We start from the raw sequence: 20,439 nt of genomic DNA on the forward strand, positions 1-20,439 counted from the left end.
CATCCCAAAGGTGTTCTATCGGGTTGAGGTCAGGACTCTGTGGAGGTCAGTCAAGTTCATCCACACCAGACTCTGTCATCCATGTCTTTATGGACCTTGCTTTGTGCACTGGTGCACAGTCATGTTGGAAGAGGAAGGGGCCAGCTCCAAACTGTTCCCACAAAGTTGGGAGCATGGAATTGTCCAAAATGTCTTGGTATGCTGAAGCATTCAGAGTTCCTTTCACTGGAACTAAGGGGCCAAGCCCAGCTCCTGAAAAACAACCCCACACCATAATCCCCCCTCCACCAAACTTTACACTTGGCACAATGCAGTCAGACAAGTACCGTTCTCCTGGCAACCGCCAAACCCAGACTCATCCATCAGATTGCCAGATGGAGAAGTGAGATTCGTCACTCCAGAGAACGCGTCTCCACTGCTCTAGAGTCCAGTGGCGGCGTGCTTTACACCACTGCATCCGACGCTTTGCATTGCACTTGGTGATGTATGGCTTGGATGCAGCTGCTCGGCCATGGAAACCCATTCCATGAAGCTCTCTGCGCACTGTTCTTGAGCTCATCTGAAGGCCACATGAAGTTTGGAGGTCTGTAGCGATTGACTCTGCAGAAAGTTGGCGACCTCTTCGCACTATGCGCCTCAGCATCCGCTGACCCCGCTCCGTCAGTTTACGTGGCCTACCACTTCGTGGCCGAGTTGCTGTCGTTCCCAAACACTTCCACGTTCTTATAATACAGCTGACAGTTGACTGTGGAATATTTAGGAGCGAGGAAATTTCACGACTGAATTTGTTGCACAGGTGGCATCCTATCACAGTTCCACGCTGGAATTCACTGAGCTCCTGAGAGCGACCCATTCTTTCACAAATGTTTGTAAAAACAGTCTGCATGCCTAGGTGCTTGATTTTATACACCTGTGGCCATGGAAGTGATTGGAACACCTGATTCTGATTATTTGGATGGGTGAGCGAATACTTTTGGCAATATAGTGTAGAGCTGTTCTCTTTTTCCTATATGACCAAAGACACGCCCACATCTTCAGCTACAGTTCCTAAGACAAACCAATGCAGAGACACTGACTTGTTCTTTTACATTTTCAACCAGTAACCAGGTTGGTCTTAGTGAGTTTGGTCTCAAAGACACACTCCTATTTCCATATATGGATTCGGTGACCTGCTATGGATTGATGATGGCTCTATCTTAACAAATTCACAGTGTTGGAATAGAGAGAATGTACACCAATACATTATTATTATTATTATTATTATTATTATTATTATTATTACTACATCATCTGATCAGGATAGCAGGACAGAACAGAAATGAGTCAATGATGCTTCTAGATAGTATATGGAATTTAATATTAACTTCGGGTGCCAATAATTTTGATAGCTGCGTTTTGCATTAAAAACTTTTTCTGGAGACGTGACTCGTGCATATCACAGGAAGTTGTTTAAAACGTGTTCTCTTGCCTGTGCGTCCTCAAAGCTGTAGCGTCCAGGGTCTTTGAGATTCTGGCTGGTTATCTCATAACTGTGTGAGTCCAGGTTTATGGAGCTCGGAGCACCTTCAGCAAGAAACTCCTGCCAGATCTCCTGAGCCCGAGCAGGAACATCCTGCAGGGGGCGTCGCTTGAAATCCTGCACCGCCAACCAGAATCTGAAGGAAAGCAGCCAAAAGCAGTCAGGTTTAATAAATGTGGAGTCACATTTATTAAAGAATTTCACTTAGACTAATGGTACTGAGTAGATTTGTCACAATTTATTGATGAACGTCTCAGAGAATTTTTCATAGAAATTAAATTCATATCTCATTAAATATTAAAGAGCAGCAGGCTTTAATTTATACACCCAAACTCTCAGTTAAACAAAAGTTACCTGACCTAAACTCGACCATTTGCATCTTCAACCAGTAGCATAACCGATTTGGTTGCATTGATGTCTAAAGGGGCGGAGCTTCATATTCATTTCTCTTTCTAAAGATTTCAGAAAGTTACAGCTTTACCTCAGACTGCCACACCGGACATAAATAAAACTGCATTTAAATAAACACACTACACTATATCAGTGATTACATTTATTATTTTTTTTATTTGTAATTTTTTTTATATGAAGTAATTGAGATGTTACTATAGAAACAATTAATATGAAGCTGCTCTTCTTTCTGAGCTGCATTTATAGAAAATGAATCAACACCTTGGGACTAGGAATATAGGATGAGAGGAAAAAATGGAGACAAAAAAAGGAATAAAATTATAAACCACTGAAGAAACAAAAAATCTTTTAGAAAAAACAATGGATATCTTGTAATAAAATAAAATTAAATTAAATTAAATTAAAGATATCTGTATTAGTCAGGTTACACATAATTTTTTTTTTAAATAATTAATTAAATAAACAACAACAACAACAACAATAATAATAATAATAATAATAATAATAATAATAATAATAATTGCACAAACAAATCATTAAACATGACCTTAATGTATTAGAGAGCTGCATTTTGAAATGGAGCACTGGCACATTATGTGACACGGCCTGAGTGGTACTTTTTTCCATTAGTGCACTCATAAACCACAAGTTGCTGGGAGAACATTTGGTACTTAGGACTAGCAATGGAAGTCAAAGAGAGAGGGGGAGATATGGAAGAGGCAAAATGTTCACTTTCCCCTCTCTGTCCCCACATAACACTCCACCGTATCTCTATTGATCTCACCCAGCTTGCAATATTGAAGCATTTTAGGCTATTAAGGAGCCCCAGGGAGAGCCAGAGAATGGAGAGTCCATATCATATCCACTCTGCTCACTGTTTCATAAGTGGCCGAGGCCTGGGAGAGACAGCGCCCCCCTGAAGCGATTCGATTCAGACGAGAAGATAGTGCCAGAGAGGATAGAAGCGTGAATAGACCCGGGAAGCGTTTTTATCTCTTACACAGTCCAGGTTGACCTCCATGTTATCTCGAGAGCACACTTCAGGGCCTTCCTGTCCCAGACTGGCCTCACACAGAGACACCCACTGGTCCACTCTGACTCACTAAACCATCCTCCATCGCCAGCAAGGACTATCGAGCACGGACACGAATATAAGTTTATAAGGTGAATATTTAAAATGTACGTTTTTTGGAGATATTTTGAACGTCATAGGGAAAACATACCATATGAAAAATCTAAGTTCTAATTTTCAGAGCTAAATACCTGAATATCAAAAATGTCCGTCAAACATTTAGATTTTAAGGATGTCACTTTTTTTTTGTTGAAAAATCAAGTTAATTGTCACGCAATTCGTTTGAATATGTTTCACCATCCAACACCCCCCCCCCACTCCCAAAATGGCTACTGCAAACCAAGCACTCTTTTCAGTGTCTTTTCCCTTATACAAGGTTGTATGATTAGTGCTGATCTGCTCGTCTGTGGCTCTCTCTAACTTCCTGCTGCTGTTGGTTTACTGATGGGTCAAGAGGAAATTCCAAACTTTTAGGGCAGCCCTGCTGGATCGGAGGCTAAACAGCAAAATTAAAATCTGTCTAATGTGCTCAGGCTGCACGTTAATATTCGTCTGGCCAAATTATACTTGGATGTTTGAATATTGGTCAAAAAGTGACAGCTTTAATAGATTTTTCCTTTGGGAATTTATGGAAATTAGTCCAAAGGTCTAATATCTGGGATTCCCAAGGACAAATAAATACCTTTTTTTTGGACTTGTCAAATAGCAGTGATGTTAAAATAACTATTTAGGTAACATTCTAGCTAACATTAGTATGTTACTAGCAATCGTTAACAGCTAATAGCCAAGGATAGGTACTTATCAGGAATGTTGAAGATGAAAAACATGACCTTATTACAGCTACACATGAAGGTGATGTTACTGGTTAAAGATGCAAATTCCCATGTCCCATGACTTGGAGTCCACATATGGAAATGAGTACAGTGGAGTCACCATAATGACGCGTCTCATCTTCTATCAGCGACTACTTTTCCTAGATATCCTTGATCTGGACTCATTTACATAAACAGCATTTTTGAGATCGTTTACATATTTAGGGTTCTAATGTATCTCAAAAACAGAAGCTGTAATTTCTAAATATATGCCTTTAAAGCCAAATTATACATTACAATGGAAAGAATTTTATCTAATGTGAGCTTCACCTCATATCTAAGCTCAGGAGCTGAACATCAGTGGAAGGGAAGAAGAAAAGAAGAAAAGGTATTCTCACCGCAGGTTCTCCGAGCTGAACTCAGACTCCAAGAACTTAAGGAACTGGTCACGGCCGACCGGATCCTTCAAAGCCTCGTCCATAGAAAATCCCCATTTCCGAACCCTCTGCTGGCTTGGGTCTTTGCTGATGGAGGGATGAGCAGAATAAGAAGTGAGAGAGACGAAGAATTTATCTCTGCTTCTCATAAATGTCCATCAGTGCACCTAATTTTAAGCTGTAATTAATCACTCTGAATAAATCATCACAGCAGGGATTATACGCTCGGGGTGAAATGGATTTCTACATAATTTACCCTGATGGTGTCAGTGATGACCAATCGGAGCTATATTTAAAGGAAATTAAAATTAACACCCACGCTGTCGACAGAGACACGCTATTCATCTGAACTTGAACTTTCTCATTATCTTATAGTTTATTTTAAGCTTGTCTTATCAAAAGGAAGCAGATCCAGAGCAGAAAAAAAAGTGAGAGATGAGGTGTGCTGATAATGTGTTGTAGAGGTGAAAGAATCCAACCTGGCCTCCATCTCCCAGAAAGTGATGTCATCGCCGATCCAGGGGTTGGAGGGCTCCAGGGGGGACACGAACGGGTCATACTCCAGGTACTGCTCGGTGTAGCTTATCAGCCTGTTAGGGAAAAGCTTTACATCAGAATGAGCTGCTCAGAAGCTAACGCTGGATTTACACTGAGTGCTGAAAATAACTGTGGTAGGATAGAGAAGATGTCAAAGGGTTAAGTGCTGGTTCTTTCCACATTCTGTTCCCTCACACATGATTTCTTACTCTGCAGCACTGACACAGATGCAGACGTAGACACAGACGCAGGTGCAGACATAGACGCAGACACAGACACTCACAAAGACAGCGATGCAGACACAGACACTCACACAGACACAAAGATGCAGACAGACACTCACGCAGACAGAGATGCAGACACTCACGCAGACAGAGATGCAGACACTCACACAGACAGAGATGCAGATACAGACACTCACAAAGACAGTGATGCAGACACAGACACTCACACAGACACAGAGATGCAGACAGACACTCACGCAGACAGAGATGCAGATACAGACACTCACGCAGACAGAGATGCAGACAGACACTCACGCAGACAGAGATGCAGATACAGACACTCACGCAGACAGAGATGCAGACAGACACTCACGCAGACAGAGATGCAGATACAGACACTCACGCAGACACAGAGATGCAGACAGACACTCACGCAGACAGGGATGCAGACAAACACTCACGCAGACACAGAGATGCAGACACTCACACAGACAGAGATGCAGATACAGACACTCACAAAGACAGTGATGCAGACAGACACTCACGCAGACACAAAGATGCAGACAGACACTCACGCAGACACAGAGATGCAGACACTCACACAGACAGAGATGCAGACACAGACACTCACAAAGACAGTGATGCAGACACAGACACTCACACAGACACAGAGATGCAGACAGACACTCACACAGACAGAGATGCAGACAGACACTCACGCAGACAGAAATGCAGATACAGACACTCACGCAGACAGAGATGCAGACAGACACTCACGCAGACAGAGATGCAGATACAGACACTCACGCAGACACAGAGATGCAGACAGACACTCACGCAGACAGGGATGCAGACAAACACTCACGCAGACACAGAGATGCAGACACTCACACAGACAGAGATGCAGATACAGACACTCACAAAGACAGCAATGCAGACACAGACACTCACGCAGACACAGAGATGCAGACAAACACTCACAAAGACACAGAGATGCAGACACTCACACAGACAGAGATGCAGATTCAGACACTCACAAAGACAGAGATGCAGACAGACACTCACGCAGACACAGAGATGCAGACAGACACTCACGCAGACAGAGATGCAGACAGACACTCACGCAGACACAGAGATGCAGACACTCACACAGACACAGAGATGCAGACACTCACACAGACAGAGATGCAGATACAGACACTCACACAGACAGAGATGCAGATACAGACACTCACAAAGACACAGAGATGCAGACACAGACACTCACACAGACACAGAGATGCAGACAGACACTCCCGCAGACAGAGATGCAGACAGACACTCATGCAGACACAGAGACGCAGACACTCACACAGACAGCGATGCAGACACAGACACTCACACAGACACAGAGATGCAGACAGACACTCACGCAGACAGAGATGCAGACAGACACTCACGCAGACACAGAGATTCAGACACTCACACAGACAGAGATTCAGACACAGACACTCACAAAGACAGCGATGCAGACACAGACACTCACACAGACACAGAGATGCAGACAGACACTCAGGCAGACAGAGATGCAGACAGACACTCACGCAGACACAGAGATTCAGACACTCACAAAGACAGCGATGCAGACACAGACACTCACACGGACACAGAGATGCAGACAGACACTCACGCAGACAGAGATGCAGACACTCACACAGACAGAGATGCAGATACAGACACTCACAAAGACAGTGATGCAGACACAGACACTCACACAGACACAGAGATGCAGACAGACACTCACGCAGACAGAGATGCAGATACAGACACGCAGACAGAGATGCAGACAGACACTCACGCAGACAGAGATGCAGATACAGACACTCACGCAGACACAGAGATGCAGACAGACACTCACGCAGACAGGGATGCAGACAAACACTCACGCAGACACAAAGATGCAGACACTCACACAGACAGAGATGCAGATACAGACACTCACAAAGACAGTGATGCAGACAGACACTCACGCAGACACAAAGATGCAGACAGACACTCACGCAGACACAGAGATGCAGACACTCACAAAGACAGAGATGCAGATACAGACACTCACAAAGACAGAGATGCAGATACAGACACTCACACAGACAGAGATGCAGATACAGACACTCACAAAGACAGAGATGCAGATACAGACACTCACAAAGACAGAGATGCAGATACAGACACTCACACAGACAGAGATGCAGATACAGACACTCACAAAGACAGAGATGCAGACAGACACTCACACAGACAGAGATGCAGATACAGACACTCACAAAGACAGCGATGCAGACAGACACTCACGCAGACACAGAGATGCAGACAGACACTCACGCAGACAGAGATGCAGACAGACACTCATGCAGACACAGAGATGCAGACACTCACACAGACAGAGATGCAGATACAGACATTCACAAAGACAGCAATGCAGACACAGACACTCACACAGACAGAGATGCAGACAGACACTCACACAGACAGAGATGAAGACAGACACTCACACAGACAGAGATGAAGACAGACACTCACACAGACAGAGATGAAGACAGACACTCACACAGACAGTGTGTATGATGTGTGCATGATGTGTATGATGTGTGTGGTGTGTGTGGTGTGTGTGATGTGTATGATGTGTGTGGTGTGTGTGGTGTGTGTGATGTGTATGATGTGTGTGGTGTGTGTGGTGTGTGTGATGTGTATGATGTGTGTGATGTGTGTGGTGTGTGTGATGTGTATGATGTGTGTATGATGTGTATGATGTGTGTGATGTGTATGATGTGTATGATGTGTGTGGTGTGTGTGGTGTGTGTGATGTGTATGATGTGTGTGATGTGTGTGGTGTGTGTGATGTGTATGATGTGTGTATGATGTGTATGATGTTTGTGGTGTGTATGATGTGTGTGGTGTGTGTGATGTGTATGATGTGTATGATGTGTGTGATGTGTATGATGTGTGTGATGTGTGTGGTGTGTGTGATGTGTATGATGTGTATGATGTGTATGATGTGTGTGGTGTGTGTGATGTGTATGATGTGTGTGATGTGTGTGGTGTGTGTGATGTGTATGATGTGTATGATGTGTATGATGTGTGTGGTGTGTGTGATGTGTATGATGTGTGTGATGTGTGTGGTGTGTGTGATGTGTATGATGTGTGTATGATGTGTATGATGTGTGTGATGTGTATGATGTGTATGATGTGTGTGGTGTGTGTGGTGTGTGTGATGTGTATGATGTGTGTGATGTGTGTGGTGTGTGTGATGTGTATGATGTGTGTATGATGTGTATGATGTGTGTGATGTGTATGATGTGTATGATGTGTGTGGTGTGTGTGGTGTGTGTGATGTGTATGATGTGTGTGATGTGTGTGGTGTGTGTGATGTGTATGATGTGTGTATGATGTGTATGATGTTTGTGGTGTGTATGATGTGTGTGGTGTGTGTGATGTGTATGATGTGTATGATGTGTGTGATGTGTATGATGTGTGTGATGTGTGTGGTGTGTGTGATGTGTATGATGTGTATGATGTGTATGATGTGTGTGGTGTGTGTGATGTGTATGATGTGTGTGATGTGTGTGGTGTGTGTGATGTGTATGATGTGTATGATGTTTGTGGTGTGTGTGATGTGTATGATGTGTATGATGTGTGTGATGTGTATGATGTGTATGAAGTTTGTGGTGTGTGTGATGTGTATGATGTGTGTATGATGTGTATGAAGTTTGTGGTGTGTGTGATGTGTATGATGTGTATGAAGTTTGTGGTGTGTGTGATGTGTATGATGTGTGTATGATGTGTATGAAGTTTGTGGTGTGTGTGATGTGTATGATGTGTATGATGTTTGTGGTGTGTGTGATGTGTATGATGTGTGTGATGTTTGTGGTGTGTGTGATGTGTGTATGATGTGTGTATGATGTGTATGATGTTTGTGGTGTGTGTGATGTGTGTATGATGTGTGTATGATGTGTATGATGTTTGTGGTGTGTGTGATGTGTGTATGATGTGTGTGATGTATATGATGTGTGTATGATGTGTATGATGTGTGTATGATGTGTGTATGATGTGTGTGTGTGATGTGTGTATGATGTATATGATGTGTGTATGATGTGTATGATGTGTGTATGATGTGTGTATGATGTGTGTGTGATGTGTGTATGATGTGTGTGATGTGTGTATGATGTGTGTGATGTGTGTATGATGTGTGTATGATGTGTGTATGATGTGTGTGTGATGTGTGTATGATGTGTGTGATGTGTGTGTATGATGTGTGTGATGTGTGTATGATGTGTGTGATGTGTGTATGATGTGTGTATGATGTGTGTATGATGTGTGTGTGATGTGTGTATGATGTGTGTGATGTGTGTATGATGTGTGTGATGTGTGTATGATGTGTGTGATGTGTGTATGATGTGTGTATGATGTGTGTATGATGTGTGTGTGATGTGTGTATGATGTGTGTGATGTGTGTGTATGATGTGTGTGATGTGTGTATGATGTGTGTGTGATGTGTGTATGATGTGTATGATGTGTGTATGATGTGTGTGATGTGTGTATGATGTGTGTGATGTGTGTATGATGTGTGTATGATGTGTGTAATATGTGTGTGATGTGTGTATGATGTGTGTATGATGTGTGTGATGTGTGTATGATGTGTGTGATGTGTGTATGATGTGTGTATGGTGAGTGTATGATGTGTGTAATATGTGTGTGATGTGTGTATGATGTGTGTATGATGTATGATGTGTGTGATGTGTGTGTGATGTGTGTATGATGTGTGTATGATGTGTATGATGTTTGTGGTGTGTGTGATGTGTGTATGATGTGTGTATGATGTGTGTGATGTTTGTGGTGTGTGTGATGTGTGTATGATGTGTGTATGATGTGTATGATGTGTGTGATGTGTGTGTGATGTGTGTATGATGTGTGTATGATGTGTATGATGTTTGTGGTGTGTGTGATGTGTGTATGATGTGTGTATGATGTGTATGATGTTTGTGGTGTGTGTGATGTGTGTATGATGTGTGTATGATGTGTATGATGTGTGTGATGTGTGTGTGATGTGTGTATGATGTGTGTATGATGTGTATGATGTTTGTGGTGTGTGTGATGTGTGTATGATGTGTGTATGATGTGTGTGATGTGTGTGATGTGTATGATGTGTATGATGTGTATGATGTTTGTGGTGTGTGTGATGTGTGTATGATGTGTATGATGTGTGTATGATGTGTGTGATGTGTGTGATGTGTATGATGTGTATGATGTGTGTATGATGTGTGTATGATGTGTATGATGTGTGTGATGTGTATGATGTGTATGATGTGTATGATGTTTGTGGTGTGTGTGATGTGTGTATGATGTGTATGATGTGTGTATGATGTGTGTGATGTGTGTGATGTGTATGATGTGTATGATGTGTATGATGTTTGTGGTGTGTGTGATGTGTGTATGATGTGTATGATGTGTGTGATGTGTGTATGATGTGTATGATGTTTGTGGTGTGTGTGATGTGTGTGATGTGTATGATGTGTATCATGTTTGTGGTGTGTGTGATGTGTGTGATGTGTATGATGTGTATGATGTTTGTGGTGTGTGTGATGTGTATGATGTTTGTGGTGTGTGTGATGTGTGTGATGTGTATGATGTGTATGATGTTTGTGGTGTGTGTGATGTGTATGATGTTTGTGGTGTGTGTGATGTGTGTGATGTGTATGATGTGTATGATGTTTGTGGTGTGTGTGATGTGTGTATGATGTGTGTGATGTATATGATGTGTGTATGATGTGTATGATGTGTGTATGATGTGTGTATGATGTGTGTATGATGTGTGTGTGATGTGTGTATGATGTGTGTGTGATGTGTGTATGATGTGTGTGATGTGTGTGTATGATGTGTGTGATGTGTGTATGATGTGTGTGATGTGTGTATGATGTGTGTATGATGTGTGTATGATGTGTGTGTGATGTGTGTATGATGTGTGTGATGTGTGTGTATGATGTGTGTGATGTGTGTATGATGTGTGTGATGTGTGTATGATGTGTATGATGTGTGTATGATGTGTGTGATGTGTGTATGATGTGTGTGATGTGTGTATGATGTGTGTATGGTGAGTGTATGATGTGTGTAATATATGTGTGATGTGTGTATGATGTGTGTATGATGTGTATGATGTGTGTGATGTGTGTGTGATGTGTGTATGATGTGTGTATGATGTGTGTGATGTGTGTGATGTGTATGATGTGTATGATGTTTGTGGTGTGTGTGATGTGTGTATGATGTGTATGATGTGTGTATGATGTGTGTGATGTGTGTGATGTGTATGATGTGTATGATGTTTGTGGTGTGTGTGATGTGTGTATGATGTGTATGATGTGTGTATGATGTGTGTGATGTGTGTGATGTGTATGATGTGTATGATGTGTGTATGATGTGTGTATGATGTGTGTGATGTGTATGATGTGTATGATGTGTATGATGTGTGTATGATGTGTGTGATGTGTATGATGTGTATGATGTTTGTGGTGTGTGTGATGTGTGTATGATGTGTATGATGTGTATGATGTGTGTATGATGTGTGTGATGTGTGTGATGTGTGTGATGTGTATGATGTGTATGATGTGTATGATGTTTGTGGTGTGTGTGATGTGTGTATGATGTGTGTATGATGTGTGTATGATGTGTGTGATGTGTGTGATGTGTATGATGTGTATGATGTTTGTGGTGTGTGTGATGTGTGTATGATGTGTATGATGTGTGTATGATGTGTGTGATGTGTGTATGATGTGTATGATGTTTGTGGTGTGTATGATGTGTGTGTGATGTGTGTATGATGTGTGTATGATGTATGTGATGTGTGTGATGTGTGTATGATGTGTGTATGATGTATGTGATGTGTGTATGATGTGTGTGATGTGTGTGTATGATGTGTGTGATGTGTGTGATGTGTGTATGATGTGTGTGTGATGTGTGTGATGTGTGTATGATGTGTGTGTGATGTGTGTATGATGTGTGTATGATGTATGTGATGTGTGTGATGTGTGTATGATGTGTGTATGATGTATGTGATGTGTGTATGATGTGTGTGATGTGTGTGTATGATGTGTGTGATGTGTGTGATGTGTGTATGATGTGTGTGTGATGTGTGTGATGTGTGTATGATGTGTGTATGATGTGTGTGTGATGTGTGTATGATGTGTGTATGGTGAGTCCATGATGTGTGTGATGTGTATGATGTGTGTATGATATGTGTGTGATGTGTGTGTGATGTGTGTGATGTGTGTGTGATGTGTGTATGATGTGTGTGTATGATGTGTGTGATGTGTGTGATGTGTATGATGTGTGTATGATATGTGTGTGATGTGTGTGTGATGTGTGTGATGTGTGTGTGATGTGTGTATGATGTGTGTGTATGATGTGTGTGATGTGTGTATGATGTGTGTGTGTGATGTGTGTGATGTGTGTATGATGTGTGTGTATGGTGTGTGTGATGTGTGTATGATGTGTGTATGATGTGTGTGTATGGTGTGTGATGTGTGTATGATGTGTGTGTGTGATGTGTGTGATGTGTGTATGATGTGTGTATGGTGTGTGTGATGTGTGTATGATGTGTGTATGATGTGTGTGTATGGTGTGTGATGTGTGTATGGTGTGTGTGTATGGTGTGTGATGTGTGTATGATGTGTGTGTGTGATGTGTGTATGATGTGTGTGTGTGATGTGTGTGATGTGTGTATGATGTGTGTATGGTGTGTGTGATGTGTGTATGATGTGTGTATGATGTGTGTGTATGGTGTGTGTATGATGTGTGTGTGTGATGTGTGTGATGTGTGTATGATGTGTGTATGGTGTGTGTGATGTGTGTATGATGTGTGTATGATGTGTGTGTATGGTGTGTGATGTGTGTATGATGTGTGTATGATGTGTGTATGATGTGTGTGTGTGATGTGTGTGATGTGTGTATGATGTGTGTGTGTGATGTGTGTGTGATGTGTGTGTGATGTGTGTATGATGTGTGTGTGATGTGTGTATGATGTGTGTGTATGATGTGTGTATGATGTGTGTGTATGATGTGTGTGATGTGTGTATGATGTGTGTGTATGATGTGTGTATGATGTGTGTGTATGATGTGTGTGATGTGTGTATGATGTGTGTGTGTGATGTGTGTGATGTGTGTATGATGTGTGTGTAGGGTGTGTGTGATGTGTGTGATGTGTGTATGGTGTATGGTGTATGTGTGATGTGTGTATGGTGTATGTGTGATGTGCGTGTGATGTGTGTGATGTGTGTGATGTGTGTGTGATGTGTGTATGATGTGTGTATGATGTGTGTGTATGGTGTGTGATGTGTGTATGATGTGTGTGTGTGATGTGTGTATGATGTGTGTGTGTGATGTGTGTGATGTGTGTATGATGTGTGTATGGTGTGTGTGATGTGTGTATGATGTGTGTATGATGTGTGTGTATGGTGTGTGTATGATGTGTGTGTGTGATGTGTGTGATGTGTGTATGATGTGTGTATGGTGTGTGTGATGTGTGTATGATGTGTGTATGATGTGTGTGTATGGTGTGTGATGTGTGTATGATGTGTGTATGATGTGTGTATGATGTGTGTGTGTGATGTGTGTGATGTGTGTATGATGTGTGTGTGTGATGTGTGTGTGATGTGTGTGATGTGTGAATGATGTGTGTGTGATGTGTGTATGATGTGTGTGTATGATGTGTGTATGATGTGTGTGTATGATGTGTGTGATGTGTGTATGATGTGTGTGTATGATGTGTGTATGATGTGTGTGTATGATGTGTGTGATGTGTGTATGATGTGTGTGTGTGATGTGTGTGATGTGTGTGTGATGTGTGTGATGTGTGTGATGTGTGTGATGTGTGTATGGTGTATGGTGTATGTGTGATGTGTGTATGGTGTATGTGTGATGTGCGTGTGATGTGTGTGATGTGTGTATGATGTGTATGATGTGTGTGTGATGTGTGTATGATGTGTCTGATGTGTGTGTGATGTGTGTGTGATGTGTGTGATGTGTGTGTGATGTGTGTGTGATGTGTGTATGATGTGTGTGTGATGTGTGTGTGATGTGTGTGATGTGTGTGTGATGTGTGTGATGTGTGTGTGATGTGTGTGTATGTGTGTGATGTGTGTATGGTGTATGTGTGATGTGTGTATGGTGTATGTGTGATGTGCGTGTGATGTGTGTGATGTGTGTGATGTGTGTGTGATGTGTGTATGATGTGTGTGTGATGTGTGTATGATGTGTCTGATGTGTGTGTGATGTGTGTGTGATGTGTGTGATGTGTGTGATGTGTGTGATGTGTGTGTGATGTGTGTGTGATGTGTGTATGATGTGTGTGATGTGTGTGATGTGTGTGTGATGTGTGTATGATGTGTGTATGATGTGTGTGATGTGTGTGATGTGTGTGTGATGTGTGTGTGATGTGTGTGTGATGTGTGTATGATGTGTGTGATGTGTGTGATGTGTGTGATGTGTGTGTGATGTGTGTATGATGTGTGTGATGTGTGTGATGTGTGTATGATGTGTGTATGATGTGTGTGATGTGTGTGATGTGTGTGTGATGTGTGTGTGATGTGTGTGTGATGTGTGTATGATGTGTGTGATGTGTGTGATGTGTGTGTGATGTGTGTATGATGTGTGTATGATGTGTGTGTGATGTGTGTGATGTGTGTGATGTGTGTGTGATGTGTGTGTGATGTGTGTGTGATGTGTGTGATGTGTGTGTGATGTGTGTGATGTGTGTGATGTGTGTGTGATGTGTGTGATGTGTGTGTGATGTGTGTGTGATGTGTGTGTGATGTGTGTGTGATGTGTGTGATGTGTGTGTGATGTGTGTATGATGTGTGTGATGTGTGTGATGTGTGTATGATGTGTGTGTGATGTGTGTATGATGTGTGTATGATGTGTGTGATGTGTGTGATGTGTGTGTGATGTGTGTATGATGTGTGTATGATGTGTGTGATGTGTGTGTGATGTGTGTATGATGTGTGTGATGTGTGTGTGATGTGTGTATGATGTGTGTATGATGTGTATGATGTGTGTGATGTGTGTGATGTGTGTGTGATGTGTGTGTGATGTGTGTATGATGTGTGTGATGTGTGTGATGTGTGTGATGTGTGTGTGATGTGTGTATGATGTGTGTATGATGTGTATGATGTGTGTGATGTGTGTGATGTGTGTGTGATGTGTGTGTGATGTGTGTATGATGTGTGTGATGTGTGTGATGTGTGTGATGTGTGTGTGATGTGTATGATGTGTGTGATGTGTGTGTGATGTGTGTATGATGTGTGTGTGATGTGTGTGATGTGTGTGATGTGTGTGTGATGTGTGTATGATGTGTGTAATGTGTGTGTGATGTGTGTGTGATGTGTGTATGATGTGTGTGATGTGTGTGATGTGTGTGATATGTGTGATGTGTGTGTGATGTGTGTGTGATGTGTGTGTGATGTGTGTATGATGTGTGTGATGTGTGTGATGTGTGTGTGATGTGTGTGATGTGTGTGTGATGTGTGTGTGATGTGTGTATGATGTGTGTGATGTGTGTGATGTGTGTGTGATGTGTGTGTGATGTGTGTGTGATGTGTGTGTGATGTGTGTATGATGTGTGTGATGTGTGTGATGTGTGTGATGTGTGTGTGATGTGTGTATGATGTGTGTGATGTGTATGATGTGTGTGATGTGTGTGTGATGTGTGTGATGTGTGTGTGATGTGTGTATGATGTGTGTGATGTGTGTGTGATATGTGTGATGTGTGTGTGATGTGTGTATGATGTGTGTGATGTGTGTGATGTGTGTGTGATGTGTGTGATGTGTGTGTGATGTGTGTGTGATGTGTGTATGATGTGTGTGATGTGTGTATGATGTGTGTGATGTGTGTGATGTGTGTGTGATGTGTGTGTGATGTGTGTGTGATGTGTGTATGATGTGTGTGATGTGTGTGATGTGTGTGTGATGTGTGTGTGATGTGTGTGGTAGTTACTGAAGACTAATTCATCAGAGACAGATGGAGATGATGGAGGGATGAAGGATGGTGGGATAGAAGACGGCTATCACTTACATTTCTGCCACTTTGGACATTTTCATGCAGTGTCGATCCAGCTGAGTGTTCAGGAACAAAATCTGCAGGAAGTGTGTAAGGAAACGTTCATCATTACTGTGTTTTAACAGTGTTAACAGTTTTATACATGTATATCTTACACACACACACACACACACACACACACACACCTCCTTCTCGACGTCCTCCTTGGTGTTCTTCCTGTTTTGCTGCGAGTGTGCGTGTACAGGACTCTGCGTCTGTGTGTCTTCTGCCACACCATACACTGACTACACACACACACACACACACACACACGGGGGGGGAGAGAGAGAGAGAGATTACAACAGTTTCACATCACTGCAGCTCAATAAAAGCAGATTTAATTAATTAGATTAATTAGATTTGTCCGTTATTTTCACACAGACACAGACACACTTTACCTTCTTGACTCGTTGTGGGTTTTTCATGCGGCGACACTTCCTGATGTCCATTTCAGTGGTATTGACACAACCTGGCTGTGGGTCACATGATCAATATTTCATTTCACATTTTTCTCTTTTTTCAGACTCAAGATTCCCCTGTGTTCTGTGTTCCCCCTGTTCCCTCTGTTCCTGTGTTCAGTGTTCCCTCTGTTCTCTTTGCTCCTGTGTTCAGTGTTCCCTCTGTTCTCTCTGTTCCTATGTTCTGTGTTCCCTCTGTTCCCTCTGCTCCTGTGTTCTGTGTTCCCTCTGTTCCTGTGTTCTGTGTTCTCTCTGTTCCTATGTTCTGTGTTCCCTCTGTTCTCTCTGCTCCTGTGTTCAGTGTTCCCTCTGTTCTCTCTGCTCCTGTGTTCTCTCTGCTCCTGTTCTGTGTTCCCTCAGTTCTCTCTGCTCCTGTGTTCTGTGTTCTCACTGTTCCTGTGTTCAGTGTTCCCTCTGTGCTCTCTGCTCCTGTGTTCAGTGTTCCCTCTGTTCTCTCTGCTCCTGTATTCTGTGTTCCCTCTGTTCCTGTGTTCCCTCTGTTCTCACTGTTCCTGGGTTCTGTGTTCCCTCTGTTCTCTCTGTTCCTGTGTTCCCTCTGTTCTCTCTGCTCCTGTGTTCAGTGTTCCCCCTGTTCTCTCTGCTCCTGTGTTCAGTGTTCCCTTTGTTCTCTCTGCTCCTGTGTTCTGTGTTCTCACTGTTCCTGTGTTCAGTGTTCCCTCTGTTCTCTCTGCTCCTGTGTTCTGTGTTCCCTCTGTTCTCTCTGCTCCTGTGTTCCCTCTGTTCAGTGTTCCCTCTGTTCTCTCTGTTCCTGTGTTCAGTGTCCCCTCTGTTCTCTCTGCTCCTGTGTTCAGTGTTCCCTTTGTTCTCTCTGCTCCTGTGTTCTGTGTTCTCACTGTTCCTGTGTTCAGTGTTCCCTCTGTTCTCTCTGCTCCTGTGTTCTGTGTTCCCTCTGTTCTCTCTGCTCCTGTATTCCCTCTGTTCTGTGTTCCCTCTGTTCTCTCTGCTCCTGTGTTCTGTGTTCCCTCTGTTCTCTCTGCTCCTGTATTCCCTCTGTTCTGTGTTCCCTCTGTTCTCTCTGCTCCTGTGTTCTCTCTGCTCCTGTGTTCTGTGTTCCCTCTGTTCTCTCTGCTCCTGTATTCCCTCTGTTCTGTGTTCCCTCTGTTCTCTCTGCTCCTGTGTTCTCTCTGCTCCTGTGTTCTGTGTTCCCTCTGTTCTCTCTGCTCCTGTGTTCAGTGTTCCCTCTGTTCTCTCTGCTCCTGTGTTCTGTGTTCTCACTGTTCCTGTGTTCAGTGTTCCCTCTGTTCTCTCTGCTCCTGTATTCCCTCTGTTCTCTCTGCTCCTGTGTTCTCTCTGCTCCTGTGTTCTGTGTTCCCTCTGTTCTCTCTGCTCCTGTGTTCAGTGTTCCCTCTGTTCTCTCTGCTCCTGTGTTCTGTGTTCTCACTGTTCCTGTGTTCAGTGTTCCCTCTGTTCTCTCTGCTCCTGTGTTCCCTCTGTTCTCTCTGCTCCTGTGTTCAGTGTTCCCTCTGCTCCTGTGTTCTGTGTTCCCTCTGCTTTCTCTATTCCTGTGTTCCCTATGTTCTGTGTTCCCTCTGTTCTCTCTGTTCCTGTGTTCAGTGTTCCCTCTGCTCCTGTGTTCAGTGTTCCCTCTGTTCTCTCTGTTTCTGTGTTCCCTCTGTTCTCTCTGCTCCTGTGTTCAGTGTTCCCTCTGTTCTCTCTGTTCCTGTGTTCAGTGTTCCCTCTGCTCCTGTGTTCTGTGTTCCCTCTGTTCTCTCTGCTCCTGTGTTCTGTGTTCCCTGTGTTCTCTCTGCTCCTGTGTTCTGTGTTCCCTCTGTTCTCTCTGCTCCTGTGTTCTCCCTGTTCCCAGTGTTCTCCCTGTTCCCAGTGTTCTCTCTGTTCCCAGTTTTCTCCCTGTTCCCAGTGTTCTCCCTGTTCTCCCTGTTCCCAGTGTTCTCCTTGTTCCCAGTGTTCTTCCTGTTCTCCCTGTTCCCAGTGTTCTCCCTGTTCCCAGTGTTCTCCCTGTTCTCCCTGTTCCCAGTGTTCTCCTTGTTCCCAGTTTTCTTCCTGTTCTCCCTGTTCCCAGTGTTCTCCCTGTTCCCAGTGTTCTCTCTGTTCACAGTGTTCTCCCTGTTCCCAGTGTTCTCCCTATTCTCCCTGTTCCCAGTGTTCCCAGTGTTCTCCCTGTTCCCAGTGTTCTCTTTGTTCCCAGTGTTCTCCCTGTTCCCAGTGTTCTCTTTGTTCCCAGTGTTCTCTTTGTTCCCAGTGTTCTCTTTGTTCCCAGTGTTCTCCCTGTTCCCAGGGTTCTCCCTGTTCTCCCTGTTCCCAGTGTTCTCCCTGTTCTCCCTGTTCCCAGTGTTCTCCTTGTTCCCAGTGTTCTTCCTGTTCTCCCTGTTCCCAGTGTTCTCCCTGTTCCCAGTGTTCTCCCTGTTCTCCCTGTTCCCAGTGTTCTCCTTGTTCCCAGTTTTCTCCCTGTTCTCCCTGTTCCCAGTGTTCTCCCTGTTCCCAGTGTTCTCTCTGTTCCCAGTGTTCTCCCTGTTCCCAGTGTTCTCCCTGTTCTCCCTGTTCCCAGTGTTCTCTCTGTTCCCAGTGTTCTCCCTGTTCCCAGTGTTCTCCCTGTTTTCCCTGTTCCCAGTGTTCTCTTTGTTCCCAGTGTTCTCTTTGTTCCCAGTGTTCTCTCTGTTCCCAGTGTTCTCCCTGTTCCCAGTGTTCTCCCTGTTCTCCCTGTTCCCAGTGTTCTCTCTGTTCCCAGTGTTCTCTCTGTTCCCAGTGTTCTCCCTGTTCCCAGTGTTCTCCCTGTTCTCCCTGTTCCCAGTGTTCTCTCTGTTCCCAGTGTTCTCTCTGTTCCCAGTGTTCTCCCTGTTCCCAGTGTTCTCCCTGTTCTCCCTGTTCCCAGTGTTCTCTTTGTTCCCAGTGTTCTCCCTGTTCCCAGTGTTCTCCCTGTTCCCAGTGTTCTCCCTGTTCCCAATGTTCTCCCTGTTCTCCCTGTTCCCAGTGTTCTCTTTGTTCCCAGTGTTCTCCCTGTTCTCCCTGTTCCCAGTGTTCTCTTTGTTCCCAGTGTTCTCCCTGTTCTCCCTGTTCCCAGTGTTCTCTTTGTTCCCAGTGTTCTCCCTGTTCTCCCTGTTCCCAGTGTTCTCTTTGTTCCCAGTGTTCTCCCTGTTCCCAGTGTTCTCTTTGTTCCCAGTGTTCTCCCTGTTCCCAGTGTTCTCTCTGTTCCCAGTGTTCTCCCTGTTCCCAGTGTTCTCCCTGTTCCCAGTGTTCTCCCTGTTCTCCCTGTTCCCAGTGTTCTCTCTGTTCCCAGTGTTCTCCCTGTTCCCAGTGTTCTCCCTGTTCCCAGTGTTCTCCCTGTTCTCCCTGTTCCCAGTGTTCTCTTTGTTCCCAGTGTTCTCCCTGTTCTCCCTGTTCCCAGTGTTCTCTTTGTTCCCAGTGTTCTCCCTGTTCCCAGTGTTCTCTTTGTTCCCAGTGTTCTCCCTGTTCCCAGTGTTCTCCCTGTTCCCAGTGTTCTCCTTGTTCCCAGTGTTCTCCCTGTTCTCCCTGTTCCCAGTGTTCTCTTTGTTCCCAGTGTTCTCCCTGTTCCCAGTGTTCTCTTTGTTCCCAGTGTTCTCCCTGTTCTCTTTGTTCCCAGTGTTCTCCCTGTTCCCAGTGTTCTCTTTGTTCCCAGTGTTCTCCCTGTTCCCAGTGTTCTCTTTGTTCCCAGTGTTCTCCCTGTTCTCCCTGTTCCCAGTGTTCTCCCTGTTCCCAGTGTTCTCCCTGTTCTCCCTGTTCCCAGTGTTCTCTTTGTTCCCAGTGTTCTCCCTGTTCTCCCTGTTCCCAGTGTTCTCCCTGTTCTCCCTGTTCCCAGTGTTCTCCCTGTTCTCCCTGTTCCCAGTGTTCTCTTTGTTCCCAGTGTTCT

The 20,439-nt window shown here is 43.9% G+C and overlaps 1 protein-coding gene across 1 annotated transcript in view; it reads right to left on the bottom strand.

The window, feature by feature from the left end:
• rgs6 (regulator of G protein signaling 6) overlaps positions 1-20,439 on the bottom strand; it is a 153,475-nt gene that overhangs the window by 11,640 nt on the left and 121,396 nt on the right. Inside the window, exons 10-15 of the mRNA XM_058379627.1 lie at positions 16,533-16,607; positions 16,281-16,379; positions 16,111-16,172; positions 4,731-4,841; positions 4,213-4,338; positions 1,469-1,655 (exon numbers count right to left, since the gene is read on the bottom strand). Coding sequence (XP_058235610.1) covers positions 1,469-1,655; positions 4,213-4,338; positions 4,731-4,841; positions 16,111-16,172; positions 16,281-16,379; positions 16,533-16,607 — 660 coding nt within the window. The remainder of the gene's footprint in view (positions 1-1,468; positions 1,656-4,212; positions 4,339-4,730; positions 4,842-16,110; positions 16,173-16,280; positions 16,380-16,532; positions 16,608-20,439) is intronic.

Source organism: Hemibagrus wyckioides, linkage group LG25 (assembly GCF_019097595.1).
Source record: "Hemibagrus wyckioides isolate EC202008001 linkage group LG25, SWU_Hwy_1.0, whole genome shotgun sequence".
Taxonomy (NCBI): domain Eukaryota; kingdom Metazoa; phylum Chordata; class Actinopteri; order Siluriformes; family Bagridae; genus Hemibagrus; species Hemibagrus wyckioides.